Source organism: Megascapheus bottae, chromosome 13, assembly GCF_031878675.1.
Source record: "Megascapheus bottae isolate mThoBot1 chromosome 13, mThoBot2.hap1, whole genome shotgun sequence".
NCBI classification, from domain to species: domain Eukaryota; kingdom Metazoa; phylum Chordata; class Mammalia; order Rodentia; family Geomyidae; genus Megascapheus; species Megascapheus bottae.
This window is the reverse complement of record NC_143521.1, coordinates 21,453,278-21,478,555: the sequence shown is the minus strand read 5'-3', so window position 1 is coordinate 21,478,555 and position 25,278 is coordinate 21,453,278. Positions and strand designations below refer to the sequence as shown.

General features: G+C 39.7%; 1 protein-coding gene across 1 annotated transcript; it reads right to left on the bottom strand.

Moving 5' to 3' along the window:
* Positions 1 to 447: 447 nt before the first annotated feature.
* LOC150055670 (UDP-glucuronosyltransferase 2B31-like) lies at positions 448 to 11,396 on the bottom strand. Its single transcript, XM_090343490.1, has 6 exons — positions 10,641 to 11,396; positions 9,019 to 9,167; positions 6,159 to 6,290; positions 5,852 to 5,939; positions 4,495 to 4,714; positions 448 to 1,329 (listed from the first exon to the last, which is right to left on the bottom strand). The coding sequence occupies exons 1-6, from the start codon at positions 11,362 to 11,364 to the stop codon at positions 1,050 to 1,052; spliced, it is 1,593 nt and encodes a 530-aa protein (XP_090199616.1). The 5' UTR covers positions 11,365 to 11,396; the 3' UTR covers positions 448 to 1,049.
* Between the last annotated feature and the right edge of the window lie 13,882 nt (positions 11,397 to 25,278).

Genomic DNA, 25,278 nt, shown 5'->3' with positions numbered 1-25,278 from the left:
TTACCCAAAGGAACATAGCCTGAAGAAGACAGGTTTCCAATATCATTCGCAAGGCCACTTTTCTTGTAATGTAACTGCTTTGCTCTGTGCCTCTTACTATAAATTATGCTACCAACTAATAATGCTCTAAAGTCAGTGAGTGGGCTTTCAGCTCACAGGTGATTGGGAGAGCATGTAAGATGCAAACTATAGTACTCTTCCCACTAAAGAGAAATTTGGGAAGACAAAGTGTCTGGCATTTTGTACAATAGATGCAACAATAAATTATCAATGCGATTAATGTCACAGGTGGTATTCATGATTGGTTATTCTTCTCCTGTGAAATCCTGACCAAATTTTGGACATTAAAAGTATACTTCATAAGGTTAATCAGTGCTGTGAAATTTATATTTGAAAGAATTCTGTAAAAAAATTACAGGGATAAAAATTCCAAACAATGACCACAGAGATTATATGTTACTGCCTAGAAAAATTCTTCAAAATAGGATCTAATCTGATGTTTGTTTATAGGAAGAATACTGCATTGTCGCCATGACTCCTGTAACACTGTGACTTTTGGCGCTGTAGTATGAGCCTAGGAACCAATAGTATCACTGTGGAAAGTAACTAGTGATCAGTGTTTGGTTTCATTGCCTCAATAACACAAACTACTCCTCTGTTGATGTTCAGTTGATAAGTCTCTGTGGAGTAGAGTAATAGAACCTCTATCCACATAGTTGTCAGTGTGCATATATTTTTTCTCCTTTTGCTGAATCCTTAGGAATATAAAAACAAACAGTATGAGGAAAAAATGAAGTTAAAGGAGGTTATTTTCAAAACATATTCATATTACAAGGGGGATTTTAATGGTCCAATGTCCACACAAAACTTGGCAAACTAAAGTAAGCTCAGAAAATTTTGTAGGCATTCACTTCTGACCTTGTGCTACACATTTCAAAATTTGACTCCAGCACGTAATCTGTTCAAGTTTGTCTAGAAAAGAATCTAATCAGTTACAATGCTTCTTGCTCGTGAAATTAACATCACTCCCAGTTTCAACTCTGGTACAACTAGTGTATTTTCTTCTTTCTCCCACTTTTAGTAAATTTTCGACAACAAAAGAGACAACATCTCATGAAGATGATGATGACAGCTGTCACGCAGGCGAGCAGGAAGCCAATCACATCCAGAGAGTGGTACTGGAACCAGTTGAGGTCGAGGGCAGCAGGGCGAAGGTGTTTGGCTCCTTTGTGTCTCATGACAAACTCCACCCAGAAGACAGCTCGGTCCAGAGGTTTCACTGGCTGATCATGGTGAATCCTTGATAACCTCATTACATTCTCTTTATAGCTAAAAGACAAACACAGAAACATCTACATTAAAGGAATTTAACTTCCCTGACTATAGTAAGCCTAACAAAGTTTATTAAAGTGCCACATAAATAATCCAAGTTAAATCAAATGGGCATACTACCCTGATGTTCTCTTTTTCTTTCCTCACATACAGTATTTATTTTTGCAAATGAATGCTGTAATTGAGAAATATTTGTTTGAGAAGTTGTGAAGTTTTTAAAGGTCTATCTTGTCCTAGGAGGTGAAGCAACTTCTGACACGTCTCTCATTCTAGTCTTCTCTTCTGATTTTTAAAAATGTTTTTAATGTTAAACCTCAGAGCTAAAATCAGTTTTTACACAAAAACTCAAAAGAGATTACATTGCTCACAGTATTTCCTATTCAAAAAATCTAATTAGGGGACAAAAACAGGAGAAGGGGTACCAATGTTTGAGAAGTTATGCACCTGCTATCTGATGAATGTAACTGTAATCCCTCTATACCTTACCTGAAAATAAAATACAACAGAAAAAGAAACAAAGAAGTAATGGACTCACTACCTGATTCATGTAGCTGTAATGCCTTTGTACATAACCCCAACAATAAAAAACAATAAAAAATAAAAAGAGAAAGGTACCCACTTCCTGATGAATGTAACTGTAATGCCTCTGTATATGACCCCAACAATAAATTAAAAATAAAAACAACTGTCTTCTTCAACTGGATAACTTGAAAATTGAAAAGCTGTCAATTTTCTCTTGTCACTTAACCTCTGCTCATTCCAGGTAGTCAATAGTTTTCTATTCGACATTTAATTTTCTCTCTCTTTTTCCTTACAATTCTTCCCTTCTGTATCATAAAGCTTGCTTTTATCTTGTTACTGAGGGTGTAGCTTTAAGGTCAACAGTCAGAGTTATTTTAGTTATCTTGTTAGCACAGCAGCCCTAAACACATAAAATGAGTGTAAGGCCATGTCACATGGTTTATTAGAAGAAAATTATGTGAATTATGTCATATAAAACTTTTATAAAACATGGCTTGAGTAATAGGGGCTTACATAAGAAACTAAAGCTCAAACCCTAAAATTAAAATGTTCAGTTACTTGAGCTAGCCTTTCCATTTGTGCTGTGCTATGATTGGCTTTTGCAAATGAGCCGACTGTGACTCAAGTGGTAGAGCACCTGGAAAGTAAGTGCACTGTTGTCAGTTCAAAGTTCTGGAAACCTAATAAATTTCAGGACGGTGAAAATTGACTATATATATATGTGTGTGTGTGTGTGTGTGTGTGTGTGTGTGTGTGTGTGTGTGTGTATGTGTATTCATTCTTAATAATAGATCATATATTTGAAAATTTTAAAGAAGTTACTTTTAGGATATCTGTATTATATATAATTAATTAGGTCTGTATTTATAATGATAATAAAATGAGTTCTTTTGGTAAATGATTATTTGCTTGAAGCCAGGTTTTGGTGACTCACAGTTACAGCCTTAGCTACTCAAGAGTCTGAGATCCCAAGACTTTGGTTCAAAACCAGCCAGGAAAGACCTAGATAATCTTTCCTCAATTAACAACCAAAATGCCATATGTGTGTCCACTGGTAGCTCAGGTGGTAGAGTCATAGTAAAAATGGTCAGAGACATTGCATAGACCCTGTGTTCAACCCTCAGGAAAAGAAAAAAAAAGAAGCAAAAGATAAAGAAAAAAGAATAGAAGCAATGAAAAGATGGTTAGAAAGAGACATTTAAGATATACGATAATTTCTTTTATTTTCAAGTTCATCATTTTTCTCTGAAGATTAAGTCATAGTTTGAAAATAAAGTCACTACAAGCAGTTACATACCTTCAGCATTATTTATGTATGTGGACTGATTTCACCAATTGTTTACCCAATTAATCTGTGAAATCAAGTGCAACTCTGAAATTTCTTTCTAGTTGAAAATAAAAACATATTAGAAACCTGGCACTGGGGGCTCATGCCTGTTATTGTAGCTATTCAGGAGGCTAAGATCTGAGGATCATTGCTTCAAACCAATCTGGGAAGGAAAGTCCCTAAGTCTCTTTTTTTATTTTATATTTTTTATCGTAATTAATAAAAGGGTTACATGATATTTGCCAGATAGAAGGTGCATTAATTCACATATATTGATACCCTTTCACATGTCTTGGTCCCTATTACCCTCCTCTCCCCGCCCCCATCTTGGTTTTCCCCCTTTCCCTATCCAATTTCAAATAACAAAATGCAAATAAATCCAATATATCAGATAACAAAGTGGGATACTGTAACAATATGAGATAACCAAGGGGCAGCAAAAGAGATGAGAGATAACATAGTACATTAAGGACAACAATCATTCATTATATGGCTTTTGTTTCAATATCCTGGAAGTCTTTTCAATTAACTTCATACTATATGGCCTTATGTATCAAGATTTTGCTGTATTGCAGATCTCTGCTAGTAGAGCCCATGGTTTCTACTGATTATGACAAATGAGGGAAACCACTGAGCCTAAGTTCCTTTGAGTCTGGCTTACTTCACTTAGTATGATTTTTTCTAAGACTTTCCATTTCTTAACAAATGGGGCGATGTCGTTTGTTTCTGACAGCAGCTAAGAATTCCATTGTGTACAAATACCACAACTTGTTGATCCACTCATCAACTGAGCGACATCTAGGTTGGTTCCATATTTTTGCTATGGTGAATAATGCTGCAATGAACATTGTTGTGCTAGTGGATTTAGTATACCCTAGCTTCTGGATGGTTGGGTAAATGCCAAGTAGTGGAATTGCTGGGTCATAAGGGAGCTCTATGTTTAGCCTTTTGAGGCACTGCCACACTGCTTTCCATAGTGGTTGAACGAGTTTGCACTCCCACCAACAGTGTCCCTAACTCTCTTATCTTCATTCAGCAACTAGAAAATCTGATGTGGCTGAAAGTGATAGAGTGCCAACCTTGGGCTATTAGAAGTAGGCTATTGCACTTGCAAGTTCAGGAACAGCAACCAGGCCCTGACATCAAGCCCCATGACAAAACAAAACAAAAGTAAAACAAAAACATGTCACAGTTGATATGCTCAATTAAATAATTTAATAATCAGCCTTCTGTGGAAGGAGATGAAATGCAATGCCACTGATGGTAAGAATCCTTCTCTAATTACTGTCCAATGAGAAGAAATTTATACTCACGAAGGGTTGTTAATGACTGTGGTCAGGGCATTGAGAAGATCTTTACTTGAAAATGTGGTAAAGTCCAATTGAACAGCAGCTCCCTTGGCCTGCACCCGAACAATGTTATCAGGCTGATCCCCAAACAAAGGAATGCCCACCATCGGGACCCCGTGGTAGATGGCCTCGTAGACACCATTGGTTCCACCGTGCGTGATGAAGGCTTTGGTTTTTGGATGACCTGCATGTGGGTGAATTTCCACAAAGTCATCAAGTATGTATTAGTAATGAAATGAGAAAGGTAAATACAGTGCACTAAGTGGGAGTGTTCTCTAGATAGCATGCACTATAGTCATGAAACTCCATTGCACTTGAAATCTCAGAGCAACAGGCATCTCAGTTTACTGGAAAGAAAAGTCAAGACTCAGTGAAAGCATTTAGTGTGACTTGTGATTGAAAAATGAAAAAATGATTGACAAAGAGGAACTAAAACCAAATGTTTTTACAAAATATTTTGGTAAAAGATGTATGCAGTAGGGCAGGACTTTGGCCTAGTGGTAGAGTGGTTGCCTAGCATGCTCGGTGACCAGGGTTCAATTCCTTGGTATCATAAACATGGAAAAAACTGGAAATGGGGACCAAGACATGAGAAAGGGTATCAATGTTTGTGAAGTAATGCACCTTTTATCTGGTGAATATAATGTAACCCTTCTATTAATTACAATAAATAACATATGAAAAAGAAAAAAACCTGGAAGTATTGCTGTGGCTCTACTGGCAGAGCTCTAGCCTTAAGAAAACCCAAGGAGAGTGTCAGGCCCTATGCTCAAGATCCAGTACTGACCAAAAAAAATTTAAGATATAGTATGCTTACATGAAGAAAAGTTGGCGAGACATGTAGCATTTTCTCATGAAGAACTAGTGAGGTTATTGAGTGTGAGATGTGAGGCAACCAAAATATCCAGGAAGGAAGGGGACTGCTGTGGTGCTGGTATCTAAAGCAATGTGGGCCACACTTCACCGAATAATAGGTCACCACTTCACAATAATATTTGTGTATTTATGACTTTGAAAAGTGCAGAGTCCCTAGTAATACAAGAGAAGAAGTCATTCTCAATGACATTTGAATTCATCTGTAACTGGAAAATAAAGAAAGCTGACATATGAGGTGGAGGGACATTCCCTAAGTGCCTCTTAGAGAGAATGAGATTGTGTACCTTAACATGACAACTCGGTACCTTATTCATACTACAAAATAAGAAAAGTTAGTGCTGGAGGTTTGAGATAATAAATAGTCAATGCATTTATTTCCTATTGAACTATTATCTTCCTGATGTGCTGGGTTAGTTTCTTTACTGTTTATTCTCCTGAGTTTTACCAAGGAGATCATTCTGGGGGATCCACTTGTACAGGCGAGTGTTGGATCCTAAGGTAGCGGGTGTGTTGCCCTCGTATCTCCACAAAACCTGGTAGGCAGAGAAAATATTATTCAGTATCTCAATGTCAATTTTAATGCTTAATCCAGAAGGTGTTTATATAGCTAGAGTTAGAATTTCTTGTGTATATGCCAGCCCTGAGGCTTGAACTCAGGACTTGAGCAATTTACTGATTAGCAAATTGGGCCTTCTTTTCACAAAGAAAAAGCACTATTATGTTAGTGTCCACCAGAGAGAACTTTAATTTACCTTTTGTGGAATCTGTGCCAGAGCTGTTGCAATTGTATTGGCTCTTTCTTCTGTCAAGTTACTGAACATTGATCCCAGAGAAAACACCACAACACCCTGGGCTCCAGAGCTCTGGACAAACTTTTCCATTTCCTGTGAAGGAACAATATTCTCCATTACAAAAGAACAACTGCAGAGAAACACTTTTGAAATTGCTATGATAGCTGATCTTAAGCCACTCTTTAGCACACTTTATTCAGGTGGCGATGTATACTATGAAATAATAAGACTCTATTATGTCTGGTTGTGCAAGTGTGCACACAGGTGTTTACAAGTTTCACAGAAAGAAGAGAATTAGAACCCTCACATGTCACATTGATTGGGGTATATGACCTTAGAAATTATTCTACTTAGACTCGTAGTTTATAATTATATGAATTGCTAATGTAGGTTCCTTCAGGTAGAAGTAGAGGCAATTTGTAAGTTTCCTTTACTTACAATTCTTTTTAAAAATATTTTATTAACATTCATTTTTACATCATATTTAACTGTCATGTTTAATAAACAAATATTCTTATGATTATTTTTCAAATATTAAGAAAGTCATGAATATGTATCATACACTAATGGCCACAAAGCAGCAACAGATGACCAGTACTAGTGTATGCTTTTTGGTCATAACCCTAGATGTAAATGATTTACCTTTCTAATTATATGATGGAATCTGAATGACTGGCTTAAGAAAACAAGATCTCTGAATTTTCTTCCAGAAAGGCTCTTGCTTGCCTGGCAAAAGCATATATGAATGAAAGTACTGTATTGATATTGATCAGCCAAGCAAACAGTATTCTAAAAGAATCAGGAGCAGCTAATTGCTCATATTTGAGACATAAGAGTTGGATCTATATTGTTCAGAAGGCGTTAGGAAGACCAGTACATAGCAGAGAGTATCCAGCAGGAACATCTAATGATACATACATCCAGCGATGGAGCAGTAACTTCCTAAAATATATACTAATTTTTTAAGCTTACAGCGAATAGAAGGTTCTGATATAATGGTAGGGATTTATTTCTTTTACCTATCCTCCATAATAAAAACAAATCTTTCAAACCAAGTCCAGCAAAGAACAGAATTAAATTAAACTCATGCGTACTGGTGTATTCCATCCACAGAAGCAGAGTACACATTTGTTTTATTTAGCACCTGAAATATTTTCCAAAGTAAATCACACATTGAATGAAAGCATACTTTAGGAAAATAAAGATGTTTTCTTTGAAAATCTCCATGGAATAAAAGTGGAATGATCCAGAAAAATAAGATTATACAAACACCTATGGACTGACTAATATATATTAAAAAGGATAGTAGTTCACTGAGGAAATCAAATATGATATAAAATATTCTCAGCACCAAGTAAAATGAGGAGCACCAAGTACTTGTATCTGTGAGATACTGCAGAATTAAATAGAGTAATGCCTCTCCATGCCTACATTAAAAACAAAGACAGACAAAGAAAATAAATTACCAGCTTATGACTGTGACTGATATAGGTAAGTAAGGACAAAGGAAACCAGAAGCTCATTGTAGCAAAGCTCTGGTAGAAAATATGGAAAAATTTAAAAGTTGTAACAATAAACACAGAATACCATGAATCAATGAAAGAAACAGTTGATACTTTGAAAAATTCAAACTAACTAGCCTTAATTACAGTGATGAAAAGAAACAAAACCCATGAGTAAACATAAAGGTGAAAGACAATGCAATATACAGCATATATCATTGTAACACAGAGGAGTATTTGGAATATTGAAAGGACACACACACACACACGCACACACGCACACATGCGCACACACATACACACACACACAATACCCAGGTTGTCAATGGCTTATGTCTGTAGTCCTGGTGTCTCAGGAGCCTGAGATCTGAATATTAAATTTCAAAGCCAGCGATCATAGATAAAGAAATCAGAACTTTTGACTAACCAGCAGGAGGTTGGAAGTGGAGGATGTCTCAAATCATAGAGCAGAAGCCTTAAATGGAAATGCCAATGGAGAATGCAAGCTGCCCCAAGTTCAATCTGACATACATGTATACACATGCACACACACACTATATTAATGCATATATTTCAAATTGATCATATATAATGTAGAACAATTGGGAAATTTTAGGATATTAATCCAAAATTTAATCAAGAAGAAAGGAAAAATGAGATCATCAACATATGAGATTGAGACAATAGCAATACTCCCAATAAACAAAAGAACAAGAACAAACAAGCTGCCAAATCCTACAAAATTTTGATGGTATTGTATTGTATTTGATGGTATGTATTGACAGTAGTAGAGATGGAATTGTATTCATGTTTTCCTTGGGTTTATTTGACTTTGTTGAATTCCTTACCATACTTTCACAAACTTTTTGTTTCCTAGTTTTCTTATCCAATTAGAATTTATGATCTGTGTTCATAATCTGTGTCTGCTTCCTTTCTCAGCATAGCTACCATTTGCCTCTGGTATATTGTAGTCACTTAGGAAACAATCTTTGCACGAATCATTTATTCTTCCTTTTAACTTCAACAATGAAGGCTGGATTTAACTGACCACATTCTCCAGATTCCAGTTATCCTACCCTTGTAGTCTTGACCATGATGAAACACAGATAATTGCCTTGGTATTGGAATACAGAAGTCCACAACCAACAGGACACTTGATCCTTTCCCTCACATCTATTTTGCTGCTGCAGAACCCTGAGTGAGGAATGCAAAACCATTTCTAAAGAAGAGCAGAAAGTAGGAGAGGCATAAGGAGGGGCAATGGAGGGGGAGGAGAGGGAGAGGAAGAGGGACCAGTCAGCCAACAGGGACAGGTTTACCTCAGGCAGTGGTTTGGCAGGTTTGCAGTGGAGTCCTCCCACAAATTCAAAATTTGGTAACAGGGGGCGAGGAAAGTCGAGATCCCAATATGTTCTAATGAGCCATATGTCAGCTTTGGCCATGAGCTCAAATATTGTAGTGGGTCTTCCTGAATGGAGAAAACCATATAGTAGGAAGGTCATGAAGAAATTTGTGCAGAAAGAAAGCATGGACTTGCTGAACTAAATTGGAAGCATGTAGGCAAGACATTTAGATGTTGGGTTTGGATAAAGGAGGTTCATTTTTAAGGACATGTGTGGTATTCTGTATCTAAAATACATTCTCTCAAAGCCATGAAAGTAATAAATATAATTTTAGAAACATTTTTATCTCCGGAATCAATTAATAATATCATCACAAACTTTAAGGAAGCCATCTCAGGAGGTTGTTACAGTTTAACGTGGATTTTATGATTTTTGATTTTCCAGGAGAACAGTGGATTTTGGAAGTATATGTAAATTCCTGCTAATGCTACTGAATTTGGTTTATATTAAGAGGCTGATTAATATTACTCTCCTGCTCTACAGAAAGAGAGAGAGAGACAGAGACAGAGAGACAGAGAGAGAGAGACAGAGAGAGAGACAGAGAGCGAACAAGAGTACTGGTTACAGCCATTAAAACTTTTCAGATATTCATGAAGGACCATGTCTAGAACTTTAGGTAAATGTTTTATTGATAAATGAGATAACTAAACTATAAAAGATGGAATAGTTTCCTTGGTGTTACATAGTAATGATGATAAATCAACTGTAAGGTATGAATATTCATAGCTGTAGTTATTAGGATATTAATGAGATTTATATGTAGTTTTCTTTTTGTTGTTGTTGTGCACATCCTGGGATTGAACTCTGGGCCTAGGCACTATCTTTGAGCTTAAAAAATGTAATATTCTATGTTCTTGTGAAAGTGATGTACAGAGGATTTACAGTTGCACCAGTTTATTTGGACCATATCACCCATTCTCTCTCAGTGATTTTGCTCAAGGTTAGCATTCTACCACACTTCAGCCACAATTCTATTTCTGGTTTTTTGGTGGTTATATGGAGTTCTTTCTTACCTGGGCTAGCTTTGAGCTGTCAGCCTCCTGAGTAGCCTGCATTACAAGTCTGAGCTGCTGGTACCTGGAATATTCTTTTCTGTGTGTGTGTGCCTGTCCTGGTTCTTGAACAAAAGGCCTCTGCAATCTCCTTGAGGTTTCTCAAGTCTAGTCTCTACCACTTGTGCCACAACACCACTTCTGGCTTTTTTGTACGATGGACTCCAACCCAGGGCTTTGTGCATGCTAGACAGACACTCTACCACTAGCCCACATTCCTGGCCCTGGAATTTTATTCTATATGCTGAAATAAAACTATAGGTAAAATTCACACACAATTCTTTGGAAGAAAAATAGTGGTTCAAGCATTCCAGTTATTATTTCCTGAACTGTTTCTGAACAGAAGAGAGCCAAAGAGTTTGAATTGTTCTGAATTTCATTGCTCTGCACTTCCCTCAGGGGTTTAGGTTAGACATTTACTTAGGCCTGCCTTCAAAGGAGCTGAAAAGTTAGAAGTAAATGATTATAGTGAAAATTATAGCTTACCTAGAACTTCACTATAAAGCTGATTCCACTTCTGCTCTTGAAATGTTTGAAAGTAGAAATAAAAAAAAATCACATTCAGCATATTCTTTACCCTCTCTGTGAATGTCATTCGATCACGGAGCCCAGACAGAGCCACAGGCACATAGGAAGGTGGGAATGGAATCCCACCACAGTGCTTCTCATATTGGTTTCCGGGGAAGAAGCGGAGGGTGTACACGAGAGGGATTTCCAGCAGCTCAGCCAGCAGTTCTCCACAGGGAGTCATAGGGTCTGCTAGCAGCACGTCAAACCTTGATTCTTGTAGAATTTCCATAAAGGTCTTGTTGAAGACCATGTCTTTGCATATGATTTCAAAAACATCAGAATAGTCTTCAAAAGCCCTTTGCATTGCTGAAATCATTTTCCAGACAGAATATTTGGAGTATTCATAGGTCCGTTCAGTGATCCAGTCTTGGAAGTGACTTTCAAATTCCTTTGAATCAAAAGATGTGGGGAAAATCTCAAATTTAAAAGGAGAAGATTTTCTGGAATTCACATGAATGGCCGCAGAGGATGTCAGGACAGTTACCTCATGGCCTCTGTGCACAAGCTCATCCAGGATCATCTTCACATTGATCCAGTGGCTGTATTCCATGGGTAATACCATCACCTTCCCACAGCTTCCAGACTTAAAGCCAGACAGCAGTTGTGTCAGCAGAAGAAGGGATGCCCACTGCAAAGACATCTTGGTAAATGTCAGCCTTCTGTTCTTCTTGGCCTTCGTGTCTCTAACTTCGTGTATTAACTTACATTCCTGCATGAATCAATCCAGAGGTTAATGTCTAACTACTGCCTTTCCTAACTCCATAATCATGCACAGTCCAGTCACAGTTGCAAAAGAACTCGAACTTAATTGATAGCTCTTGGAGTGAAAAGTGAAAATTGTTGCATTCATAAGTCACCTGGGCAAAGTATTATTTTAGAGTAATAGGTGCCATCTTGGGATTGACATCGAGGATTCTGAGCAGATCTCAGCACCATACCCTTTAGACTTCTCTCCCATTAGTGTGTTCAGCCTAGTGAACGTCTTATAATGTACCACCCCTCTTCCATTACCATGCAGCCAAGCAGGGTGGCCCGTCTGAACAATCTAAATGTTATAGCTGTATTACTTTCTTATGAATGTCACCTGTGTGTGGGGGTGGGGGCGGGGAGAGTAAATCTTATCTACACTGTGGCTCTCCCATCCTGACCCTAAAGTGAAGATTTTGAAAAACACCCAATTCTTTGTCTTTGGGGAGTTTTGGAGTTTTTTCTTTTTCATTAACTACAATGATGGAGTACAAAGCAAATATTGTACTCATCTATGCCACTTCTAAAGCTATTATTTAAAATATCTTAATATGAGCCATTCTATGGGATTTTAACTCACCTTTAGTTACTTATCGCCGTGGTTTAAAGTGCAGTTTTTCTGGAGGCTCATTTGAAGTTTGCCCTGCATTTTATTTCATTGATTATGAAATGCATACGTGTATCTCTTTGTCTTAATTCTTTTCTCCTTTAGAGCTTGTCTTACCCTTTGTCATAATTTCCTAGTGGTTCTACTGTTGTTTTTAGAATTATAAAGTTGGAGTTTGTACTGACAGTACATTTTCCTGTGAGCTGTATTTTGAACCAAAATATGTGCATTTCTGGTGGCCTGTGTGAAGGATTTATTTTTTTGTCATTGGTTGTGTATGATAACTGTTCATGCACAACCAAATCAAATTTCTGGTCCAGTAAAAAATACTGCATAAAACTAATTGCAAAGGACCCTTAACATCACTTCTCTGTGTCCTTCATGATAAGGTTGCACTAACATGGGAAAATGTACACTTGGTGTTTATTCATTTATTTATTTATTGTGGGCCTGCGCCCTGACCCTGAGCTATTCAGCTCATGGCTAGTACCTTGGCACTACGCTAAGCACCACCTCCTGTTTTCTACAGGTTAATTGGAGATAAGAGTTTCACATATTTTTGTGCCTGGGCTGGCTTGAACCTTGATCCTCAGATCTCAGCCTCCTGAGTAGCTTGGATTATAGGCATGAGCTACTGCACTGGGCTCAAAGTTTTACTTTTCTAGTAGAAATTTCCATCATTTAAAACTATTTTAGAAAGTGATCAAGTCCTTTAATCGCATTAATAGCTTTGATTTTCATTATTTTCTATTGTTTCTTCAGTCTGGATTCTTTTTTTTTCTAATTAAAAAACATTTTATTATCAAGATGGTGTATAGCGGGGTTACAGTTACATTTGTAACTCCCTCACCCTCCCAGTTAGGAAAGTTCATTTCCAACATATTGTCTTGGGAATATCGCTGTTACACTGGTTCATCATTTTTCCTTTGTCTCATAATCTTCTTTTTCCCCTTCCCTTTACTAATTCAAATTAAAAAAATAAATGAATATACAATACACTAGGTACCAAAGTCACACACAGCAACAACAGAGGATAAAACACAGGGGGAAAGCAGTATGGCAGCTCCTCAAAAGGCTAAACATAGAGCTCCCCTATGACTCAGCAATTCCACTACTTGTCATTTACCCAACCATCCAGAAACAAGGACATACTAAATCCACCAGCACATCAATGTTCATTGCAGCACTATTCACCATAGCAAAAATATGGAACCAACCTAGATGTTGCTCAGTTGATGAGTGGATCAACAAGTTGTGGTATTTGTACACAATGGAATTCTATGCTGCTCTCAGAAAAAAACGACATCGCCCCATTTGTTAGGAAATGGAAAGACTTAGAAAAGATCCTATTAAGTGAAGTAAGCCAGACTCAAAGCAACATAGGCTCAATGGTTTCCCTTATTTGTCATAATCAGTAGAAACCTTAGGCTCTACTAGCAGAGATTTGCAATACAGCAAAACCTTGATACATAAGGCCATATAGTACGAAGCTAATTGAAAGGACCTCTAGGATATAGAAACAAAAGCCATTCAATGAATGATTGTTGTCCTTAAGTACTATGTTATCTCTCATCTCTTTTGCTGTCCCTCAGTTATCTCATATTGTTACTGTATCTCACTTTGTTATCTGATATATTGGATATATTTGTATTTGGTTATTTGAAATTGGATAGGGAAGTGGGGATACCAAGATGGGGGGTGGGGGGAGGGTAATGGAGACCAAGACATGTGAAAGGGTATCAATGTATGTGAATTAATGCACCTTCTATCTGGCAAATATCATGTAACACTTTTATTAATTACAATAAAAATATCAAAAAAACACAGGAGGAAAAAAGAAAATGAAAATGAAAACACAGGAGAAAAAAAAAGAAAAAGAATAAAAAGGAGTAAAGAGATAACCTCACCCAGTACATTTACCACAAGGCTAAATCTCTTGCTTCCTTATCCTGGAGTTCATTTCCTTTAGCTTTATCTTATATGGCCACATGCACACAGCTTTTGAACTATTGCACTCTCTGGTAGGAAACTCCTATACTAATTATTACAAATGAAGGAAAATAGAGACTATGTTCTTTTGGGTCTGGTTAACTTCACGTAATATTTTTTCCAAGTCTTTCCATTGCCTTCCAAATGTCATTGTTTTGGATGGCAGCATAGAATTCCGTTGTGTATATATTCCACATCTTCTTGCTCCATTCATCTACTGAGGAGCATCTGGATTGGTTCCATATCTTACCTATGGTAATTAGTGCTGCAATGAACATCCGTTGTACTAGGAGCTTTATTATGCCCTTGTTTCTGGACATTTGGGTCAATGCTAATGAGTGAGATAGCTGGGTCAAAGCGGAACTCTATGTTTAGTCTTTTGAGGAATCACCTACTGGTTTCCAAGTAGTTGAGCAAATTTACACTCCCACCAACAATGTAGTAGTGATCCCTCCTGGCTACATCCCCACTAGCATCTGTAGTTTATTAGTGTTGCTCTCTGGCAACACTGGTACAAGAGGGACACCCAGGGCCAGCCTGCAGTCCCAAGGAGCCAACAAGAGGGTAAGAGTCGACAGCTCAGTCCACCACCCAGCAACCGGAAGAAACCACCCACTAAGCCGGGAGCTGTGTCAGCCATGAAAGTGCAGCAGATCTCAAGTTATTGCATCAGGCACATAGTTAAATACTTTGGGGAAAAGTGGAAGTAGGAAAGAGGAAGAAGAGAGGGCCAACAGGAAATAACCATGACATGGTTACCAAGGGCCAAGGCAGGTCTCAGGTTAAGTTGCTGGGTGGGGCCAAACTGGAAAGCCTGCACGTGAGAACCCAGTTATGCCATGTGAAACAGCACATGAGGCGATCCCGACCAATGCCCAATAATGGCTGCGAGCCCAAAAGAGGTGAAAAGGTCCCAACAACTCCCCCTTTTGTTTTATTTAAAGAAGGAGGACAAGCACGCATGGCCCCTGTCTTAGTTTTTCCCCTTCAGGAGATCTTTCCGGTCATTGAGTACCCTGCGGCCTTTTGTCCTGCGGTCCCAATCATCCCTGGGCTTGTCTTAGGTTGTCTCTGCTCCAGAGATCTTACCCATCATTGGCTCTCAGGGAGACATTTAGGGGGAGGCCCAACCTCATCATAGAGTTCCCTGGTCATAGAGGTCATCGGTATCGGAAGTGAGCCTCTGCCTGTACATTCATCAACGGGATAGACTCTATCCTACTTTGAATGAATTGTATGGCCTTATTAATAACACAGGGCCCAAAAGCGAAGAGCAAGAATAACAGGAGAACAGGACCAAGGAAAGGGAGAACATCTGCATTTTTCAAGATCTTCCTGGAGCTGTTTGACCTTGTTTTGGACTATCGGTTAGCATAAAAACAGCATTCCTCAAGAGCTGCAGGGGTCCCCAGTGGTCTTCTGGAGTAAGGCTCTGGCTTGTCCAGGGTCGTCAAACCCCACATTGACAATGGATATTTCTGTACCAAGGCATTTATTTTGAAAGAGAGAAGAGAGAAATACATCCTCAGGAGGCAAAGAGCCTTCTGGGTCCTTATCAGTATCATTGGGGTCCCTTTCTGTTTGGGGATAATATTTAAGATCCCTTGCAGGGACCCAAATCGGCTTTGTCTCATCAGTGGGAAAAACACAACCGAATCCTCTTCCAGCTGTAATGGGGCATCAGGGCCCCTGCATTCCCCATTAAGGGGGTCCTTCCACTGGATGTAAACTGTCCAATATGGAATAGAGGTTGTCCAGTGTTTCTGGAAGGGTGAGAGATGCTCCCTTTTGGTAAAATTTAAAATATTGAGAGTAAACAATGCCATCTTTAGCTTATCATGGGGAGGGAGTGTTCCCCCTTTTTGTTTTATTAATTGAGATTTAAGAACATGGTTATATCTTTCCACTATTGCTTGTCCTCTGGAATTATGAGGGATGCCAGTAGTATGGGTAATTTGCCATTGTTTAAAGAAGTCATCAAGGGACTTGCTGATAAAACACGGACCGTTATCAGTTTTTATTTGGTCTAGCAATCTGAGCATAGCAAAACATTGAAGAAAATGACTGATTAAAAAATATATTTAAGTTTTCCAAAAGAGGGAAAATATGTAACATCCATTTGCCACAGATTATTAGGCCTCAGACCTTGAGGGTTGACACCACCCGTTTGGAGTGGGGGAACTTGTAGAAAAGGATGGCATGATTTACAGGTCCTAATAATCTTTTTTAGATCTTTAATGGCAACTTGGGGAAATCGGTGGTGTAGTCCTCTCCAGTTGACATGTGAGGTAGCCTCCTGTCACTCAGGGGCAGAAGCTAACCAGTGAACAAGGGTATTGCCTTTGGTCAAAATACTTGGAAGGCTTTGATGTCCCCTCAGATGTTGAACAAACATAGGGGAATCCTTTGAGCAAATCATCAAAGGTGTGATGGGGTTGTTGTCCAGTTTAATATGCGCTTCTATGTGGTTAGGTAACAAGTTGACTACAAAGAGGCTGTCTGAGAATAGGTTAAGAGGACCAGTAACCTCAGACAACACTAAGACCACAGTATAAAGTTCCTTAAATTGGACTGAGCCCTATATTTCATGAGACAGGGTCACTGCAGAAGAAGAATTGCCTTTGCCTGGGGAGAAAATAACAACGGAAGCCCCTTTCTTGCCTCCATCCATAAATACGATGGGGAAGGAGGGATTGGCTTCACCTAGAAAAATTTTCGGAGGTCGCCACTCCAGCTAACTAGAGGAGCTCATCCATTTGTAGGGGCCATAATGCCAGTCTAGCATTATTTCTTTGTAGCCAAGAGAAATCATTAAGTCTAAAAGGGACAATTAGAGAGTAGGTCTCACTCCCAAAAAAGACACATAGAGAGATCTCGTCCCTTGATAACACAGTGGTCTATCATGGAGTAGACTCTAGGTGCTCCCCCAACCGAGAGATGAATAGGCTCCCCTTCCTGGCGTAAAAGAGCAGTGAGGAGGGCAATATCAGGGGTATGGCGGGGTCATACCTCTTTAATGCTGCTTCATTAATAGCTAATTGAATCTTATCAAGAACCCTTTTATGATCAGCTGACAGCATTACTGTGGAGGCCAGATCAAGACCCTTTAAAAGATCAAAAAGGGGTGTGAGGGTTGTGGTGGTGATGGGGAACCATAGCCTTATCCAATTAATTTCCCCAAGGAGTTTTTGAAATTGGGGGGGGCAGGGTGTAAGTGTCTTGAAAACATAATTGAGGTTCTAAAGGAGATACAACATCTAATGTGAGGATGGCCCCCAAGATCCTAAAGGGGGTTATCTTTAGAGTTTTTTTTTGAGCAATCAGGAAACCATTATCTTTTAACAGTTGGAGACATTTATTAAAGAGGTGATCTAAATGCCGAGTGTCTGGGCTTCCTATAATGATATCATCCATATATATATATATATATATATATATATATATATATATATATATATATAGAAGAGTGAGCCTGTCTCCTTGATAAGAAGGAATAACACTCTAGACATATAGTCCTGACAGATAGGGGGACTGTTGTCCACTCAAAGCATAGGTCAGGGCTCTTACAGTTTAATGAAGGAAGGGAAAAGGCAAACTTCTCAGTATCTTCTGGGTGGAGAGAAATAGAGAAAAAACAGTCTGTAATTCTATAAGATATTGGTCATTAGGAATGGCAGGTACCCAAGGCATCCTTCTTTGGGGGTTCCCGAAAGGTTCCATTCTTTCATTTATCTTTCTTAAATCTTGGAGTAACCTCCACTTGCCATTAGGCTTCTTATTCACAAATACAGGGGAGTTCCAAGGGCTCAGGGAGCGCTGGAGATGTCCCAACTGAATTTGTCAACCAGATGATGAAGTTAACTTTTGGTATGGTAATGGCCACAGCTCCACCCAAACAGGGGGACCCAGGGTCCAACGTATTTTTGGTGTCCCCGGAGAAGCAGTGGCCTTTAGGATTGGGGGTACGGCTGAGGATGAGAGAATAGTTGACTCTTTCTGATCACTTTGGATGTAGGATCATCCCTATAATTTGGGCAACACTTTTGGCCCTCATGAAAATGTTGTTGGTACTCCTCTTCATCAAGGTGGTCATCATAAAAGGCCTAATGTTCAGTGGTGCCTCAGCCTCTCCTAGGATATCCTGGCCCAACAGATTGGCGATTAAACCCGGAGCCACTAGGTGGCGAACCTCTCCAGTGTTGCCATCTGGATCCTCCCAAGTTATCCAGTCTGCTGTCTGTTGGGATCCTGTCTGTCCTACCACCCACAACAAGTGGGGGTGGGGAGGGAGGGAGCAACCAGCTTCCACTGGGAAGGCGGGATCTCCTCCTTTCTTAGAACCATCCGATTAGCCCCTGTATCAATGAGACACTTGAAGGACTTTCCTCCTATAGTGAATACCATCTTAGGCCTAACCCCAGCCACAAGAGGAACTGTTCAATGAGTATGTACTGGGGATTTCCCCTTATTTAACAGGGCTGGGGTATGCCCCTCTTGGAGTTTAAAGGCCTGCCCTGAATATCAGTTTTGGATCTGCAGTCTTTAGCCCAGTGAAACCCTTTCCAGCACTTCCGACGGGTGTGAGACATGTTAGCGGCTTGTGGCTTCTTAGGTGGAGGCAAGCCCCTTGACTTATTGTGGCAGTCCCTCTTAAAATGCTCCTCCTGGCCACACCCAAAGCAGGCATGTCCTTTTCCAGGAAATGCTTCTTGGAGAGCACTGACAAGGGGAGCTATATCATCCTTACAGGAGGCCTGTAACATGGCCGCCATAGCTTGTGTCTGGTAGGATTGAGTGCCTATATCTTTGGTGTTATGACCCGTCTCTCCATAGATCTATTTTTCAATCCTGAACAAGCCATTTTATGTTCATTGTTCATACCCTCCCAGACCATCATTTTAACAAAATGGTCTCTAAGCTTCCTTGGTGGGAACTTTCTCTTAATACTCCCTTCTACTCTATTCATAAAACTATACAGATCTTCCCAAGCTCCTTGGCTAATCCCCACTCTAGGAGACTCAGTGGTGTGGGAAACCAATATGAGTCTGGGGTCTAACAGAGTTATACTTGAAAGGCCTATAATGAGGACAAAGGGTGAAGAGTACAATCTGCCTGCCTTTGTTTGCAAGGGTGGAGTGACTTTTTGCTTATATTCTCACGGGTCATGACAGTGTGCTTTGATAGTATTCCCAGACTTATTTAGTTACCCTCTCCCTCCAAGAGATAGATTTGCCGAGAATAACATGATAGTTGAGACTAGATGATTCTTTATACAAAAAATAAGTCTTCTGAGAATTCTTGTTATTATTCAAGTATGGAACTGTAGCTTGATTGTCAACATAAGCAAATGCTTTCTACTAAGGTATAAAATAGACAAGCTGTTTAATAAAGTTGTCAGATGCAGCAATTGCTCTGGCCCTCCCAAACCCCTCTGTCTCTGTCTTATTTTCCTTTTAGCCTCTCAGCCCTACTTTTCAAGGACCTTTGCCCCGCTGACTCTAACACAGTGGGACCCTCCTCAAGCTTCCTTCAGGCTGCTAGACCTAGAGCTCGCATCTGGTCCTGATGGGGGGGGGGAGGGTGGTGAATGGCTGCCTGCTAGATCCCTGATGAATATTTCTCAGAAGTCCCCGAGAGCATCCCCATATCGCAGGTTGTGCATGCTGGTTTCTTTCAGCTTGTTGTTGGCATCCCTCCTTATACAGGGCGCACCTGTATAAAGGGGGCCGGGATGAACTACTCTGGCCAAAGCTCTCCAATCAGCCGCAGTACATGGTTGATGAGCAAGGCCCTGGAGGATTGTTTCCGTTCAAGGAGCATTAGGGCCATCTTCTAAGACAGCCTTTTTGAGTTTCTTAAGGTCACCAGGTTCCCATGGATGCCAGGCTGCAGGGCAGTTACTGCCCTGGTTAACATTAACAGGACATAGCTGGCATGACTCCGAACCAGGTGGTGGGTGGAGCCCTGGCACCATGTGGGTTGGGAAGCCAGCAGGGCAGTCCAGGCCCTTATGTGATAAGACTGCTGAGGTCCCAGGGTCCAGATATGGTGGGGGAAGAGCAGAGGGTGATGTAAAAGTAGTGGAAGAAGATCCCATCTCTGACAAAGAAGGGTAAAGGTTAAATTTGGATCCGGGGGGGCCAAGGAGCAACATCGAAAGGATCCAGAGGCTCCTTATCTGAATTCTTATGGGGCCCTTTCACATCTCCCTGGGCGGAGTCTGTTGTTTCTGTTGACAGTGAGAGGTTAGAATCCCCACGGGGAGTAAGGGAGGCTTCAGGCCTCTCCTTGTTGCCCTAGTTCCTGGAGGATTCAGCCTTTGGCTTGGAGGGCCAGGGAGGAAAACAGCTCTTAAGAGCTCCTAAGATGGTAAATTCCAAGTGGAGGAATCTCATCCCAATTGATCTGGGCTTTTCTGATCAGTTGTTCTATACAATCCCAGGTATTCCAGTCAAACAGGTTGCTAGCTGGCAGCCATGGGGCAACCCTGACTAAAGTTTCCCAAGTTTTAACTGTCTGTGCTTCAGAAATCTCTAAGTCCTGACTCTTAAGGAGGACCTTCAGAGGCTCGAGGGAAGAAGGGTCGTTTTGCGACCAGGTCTATCCCATATTTTATGGGAATACACTTACCTGTGGTCGGATTAGCTCGGGTTCAGCCGCAGAGAGGATCCTCACAGGGGGCACCAATTGTTGCTCTCCGGCAACATCAGTACGAGAGGGACACCCAGGGCCAGCCTGCAGTCCCAAGGAGCCAACGAGATGGTAAGAGTCAACAGCTCAGTCCACCACCCAGCAACCAGAAGAAACCACACACTGAGCTGGGAGCTGTGTCAGCCATGAAAGTGCAGCAGATCTCAAGTTATTGCGTCAGGCACATAGTTAAATACTTTGGGGAAAAGTGGAAGTAGGAAAGAGGAAGAAGAGAGGGCCAATAGGAAATAACCATGACATGGTTACCAAGGGCCAAGGCAGGTCTCAGGTTAAGATGCTGGGTGGCTTGGCGCTGGAAAGCCTGCGTGTGGGCTAAGAGTGCGAGGGAGAACCCAGTTATGCCATGTGAAACAGCATATGAGGTGATCCCGACCAATGCCCAATAGGCCCCGAGCCCAAAAGAAGTGAAAAGGTCCCAACATATTAGATTTCTTGATATTGGCCAGTCTATCTGGAGTGAGGTAGAATCTTAAAGTAGTTTTGATGTGCATTTCTTTTATGGCAGAGAAGTCAAGCATTTCTTCATGTATCTATTGGCCATTCTTATTTCCTCTTCAGAGAAGTCTCTCTTTAAGTCCTTAGCTGACCTTTTAATGGGATGGAATTTTTTTTTGAGGATTTGTTTTTGAGAAATTCAATTTCTTGAGCTGTAGGTATATTTTAGGTATGAGACCCTTGTCTGTTGTATGGCTAGTGAATATCTTTCCCCACTCCGTGGGCTTTCTATTTAACTTGCTTGCTATGTCCTTTGCCATACAGAAGTTCAACAGTTTAATGAAGTCCCATTTGTCCAACTTTTCTTTGATTTGTTGTTTCTGGGTCTTTATTAAGAAAGTTTTGACCTGTGTAAAGCAGTCTTACTGCATCTTTTATTACTTCTTGTGAAGTTTTCAGGGTGTCTGCTTTTACCTTGAGGTGTTTGATCCATTTGGAATTGATTCTGGTGCAGGGTGACATGCATAGATAAACTTAAGATTTTTTTTTTTTACAGGTATTTAACCAATTTTGTTAGCGCCATTTGTTAAAAAGGCTGTCTTTCTTCCATACTGTGTTTTTTTTTATTGGTTTCCTTATCAAAGATTAGGTCGCCATGGGTGTGTGGATTCATTTCTCAATTTTCAGTTCTATTCTATTTGTCCTTAGGCCTGTTCTTGTGCTAGTACATAGCTGATTTTGATAGTTTAATAGAGTTTGAAGTTTGGTATTGACATTCCTCCAGTGCCTTTCTTTCTGCTGAAGATTGTTTTTGTTACACAGGGTCTTTTATTATTCCATAAGAATATTTGGATTGTTTCCTCTATTGATGGACATTGCATTAAATTTGTAGATAGCTTTTGGCATCATTGCTGTTTTCATGATGTTAGCCCTCCCTAACTAGGGACATGGGATGGTTCTCCACTTAGTTCTTCTTTAATTTCCCTTTTCAGGTTTTTAAAGTTTTCATCAGCCTTTACGCTAGAATGCTAAAACTGGTTTCTTGGGGAGAACTCAGTTAAACCAGTGCTGAAGCTCTGCCATCTTCTGCTGTCTCAGTCCGGATTCTTTGATGAGATGTGCAGAAAGAGGGTTTACAGTTGAGCAAGTCAGATAATGAGTACATTTCTTTTCAGACAAAATCTCCCCTTCCCTCTCTGAGCTGATTTTGCTAAAGGTTAATACTCTACTACACTGAGCCACAGCTCTTTTCTGGCTTTTTGCTCTTTAAGTGGAGATGAAATTCTCATGTGCTTTCCTGCCTGGGCTAGCTTTGAACCATGATCTGCTGATATCTGCCTCTTGGGTAGCTAGGATTACAAGTATGAGCTACTGGTATGTGGCATATTATTCTTTAAGCTGAAATAAACCCTATAGCAAAATGCATACACAATTTCTTTTCTTTCTTTTTTTTGGTGCTAGTCTTGGGGCTTGATCTCAGGGCCTGAGTACTGTCCTTGGACTTTTTCTCAAGGCTAGAGCTCTATCACTTGAGTCACAGCACCATTTCTAGCTTTCTCAATGTATGTGAAACCGAGGAATAGAACCTGGGTCTTCATGCATGCCAAGCACACACTCCACCACTAGGTCAAACTTCCAGCCAGCGGTAGCCTTGAGGGGGGAAAAAAAGCCCAAAGATAGTGCTGAGGCCCTGAGTGCAAGATCCAGGACTGGCAAAAAAAAAGAAAAAAGAAAAAAAAGAAAAAAAAAGGATAGGAAGAACTAATTCCCGTTGAATGTAAAATTATATCTGACATTTCAGACATCTATTATCCATTTGAATCTGGGATTCAAATTGGAGAGCTGGGATGTCAGTGGTTCTTTTATTCCTGTAATTCTAGCTGCTCAGGGAGGCTTAGAGCTGAGGATCCCAGCTCAAAGTCAGCTCAGACTGGAAAATCCAGTCTCTTATCTTTATTAATAAACTGTCTAAAAATAAATAAATAAGAAAGCCAGAGGTGGAGTTCTAGTTTTGAGCACGGAAACCTAGAGACAGTGCCCAGACCCCAATTTCAAGCTCCAGTATTGGCAAAAGAAAAGCCAAAACAGAAATTTTAGTAGTAGCTATAGACAATATATTAACCACAAGACTATATTCAATAATAGTTTGTTTCAGGCCTCTTGTGAGTTTCAAACACACATGGCTAAAACCTAATTTTTGCATTTGATAAGAGGCTTTAACTATAAAAGCACTTGAACATTATAATTTTCAAATATTAATTTTTTTGGTGTCTTGAAACATTAAAATAGGCAATATATTTGTGTCGTCTATAAGAACAGGTATAATATTAGAAATGGTGAAAAAGTTAAAAATGCAGAGTCATCTTCACCAAAAATATGAATAAATGAAACAAAAATGAAAAGAAAACAGGAGTAGATTCATCCTGGCCAGAATATTGGCAGGTTTGCTGTTTAATGAAGTCAAAGTTTGCCAAGAGTGAGGTGAAGGAATTTCAAATCTTTGTAGGTTCAAATAACCCACATATTGGATTTCCTTGTTGTAGTGAGCGTTCTTGTGTAGAGAAAACAATATAAAAGACTGGGCAATATAAAAATTGTATTTTGAGCATACCATGAATTTTCCTGTAATAAGGTGGAATAATTCAGGCAAGGTGTTGCATTAAGGTATCAAGGTACAGTGACATTGATGCTTTTAGACTTTCATACACATTGAAATAAATTTAGTAGACAGAAATTCAGCTCCTGTATTCCATCCATGTATTAATACTCACAAGTAAATGAACATGCATTGTTTTTCTCAAACATGGACAAGGAAGAGATATAAATTTAGAACCTTTATAGGCTCTTTCGTAGCTCTGTTCTCCCATGCTACACTTGCATCCTTTCTCAGGATTACTCCATCATACCAGCACCTTTTAGTAAACTACTCTTTAACCTTGAGCCTCCAAGTAAACTTTGATGTTTTTGAATTTATGTCCAAATTCCTAAAACTACTGCCAATACATTTGCTTTATATTAGGATACAAATAATTTCAATTTAGTAAAAAAACTAACTTCATTAGGATTTTAGGCATTAATATTGATAGTTTGAGCCCAGTGCTAGTGGCCTGTGATCCTTGATACTCAGGAAACTCAGTTCTGAGGATCACAGTTTAAAGCCAGATTGAGCAAGAAACTCCATGAGACTCTGGTCTCCAGTTACCTATCAGAAAACAAGAAGTGGCATTGTGGGTCAAAGTGGTGGAGCACTAGCCTTGAGCAAAAGACCTCAGAGAAAGTGCCCAGATTCCAAATTCAAGCTACATGACTGCCAAAAATAAAAAAAAATGATAATAGCTTGTGATAATAATCAAAGAATGTAGAAGCAAGAGAGACCTGAATTCACAACTTTGTGTAGTCTGGTATGGAGTTACTATTGACAGAAATGTGAAGGAAAATATACAAAATATAGGAAAATAATAATTTAATTTCCTAAGGTAGAAGTGTAATAAGATTTGTAAACTTTCACTGTCTTAGAGTTTACTCTTAGTGTCTCTAATCCCATTTTTATTTTTTTGGTATTCTATCTTAGAGGGCTACGCGCCCCACCCCTGCCATGTGTGACAGATTCCTTACAGTCTGACATTTGAAGATATATGTAGCCTTTGTGTCTTTCTGTTTATAGATAACAGCTATAATAACAGGGCATGAAAATAATCATAGTAATGAGTTGTAGTAGTTATAGAAATGCTGTGGTAACTGTTTGGTTGCCTCACTTTGATTGCTTACTGGTTTGTTTTAGCCTGTTCATCCTTGCTTACAATATTGTTTCAGCTTCTGTTACTTCATGCCTGGCTCGTACCTGTAGGAAAGAACCATGTGTTAGTTTCCTCCCCTGGGCAAACAGGGCTTTCTGCCTTCAACAGGGCCATGAGACCAGACTGGATACTGCAGTTTTTGAACACCCAGAGTGTACAGTGTAGTCCTGCCCAATAATAAAACCTTCCTTTGGGCAAATTCTGTGTCTGGTGAGAGGCTCAGTTTTCCTTCCAGGCTTCAAACCATGATTCTCAGATGTCACCTTCC

What these genes read in the sequence shown, in the direction of transcription:
- LOC150055670 (XM_090343490.1), bottom strand. Translation starts at nt 11,364, where the DNA reads ATGTCTTTGCAGTGGGCATCCCTTCTTCTGCTGACACAACTGCTGTCT. An exon ending in TGGCACAGATTCCACAAAAG is followed by an intron (nt 5,940 to 6,158) that starts GTAAATTAAAGT and finishes TCTGCCTACCAG; the next exon opens with GTTTTGTGGAGATACGAGGG. An exon ending in ACAGTCATTAACAACCCTTC is followed by an intron (nt 1,330 to 4,494) that starts GTGAGTATAAAT and finishes TTTGTCTTTTAG; the next exon opens with CTATAAAGAGAATGTAATGA.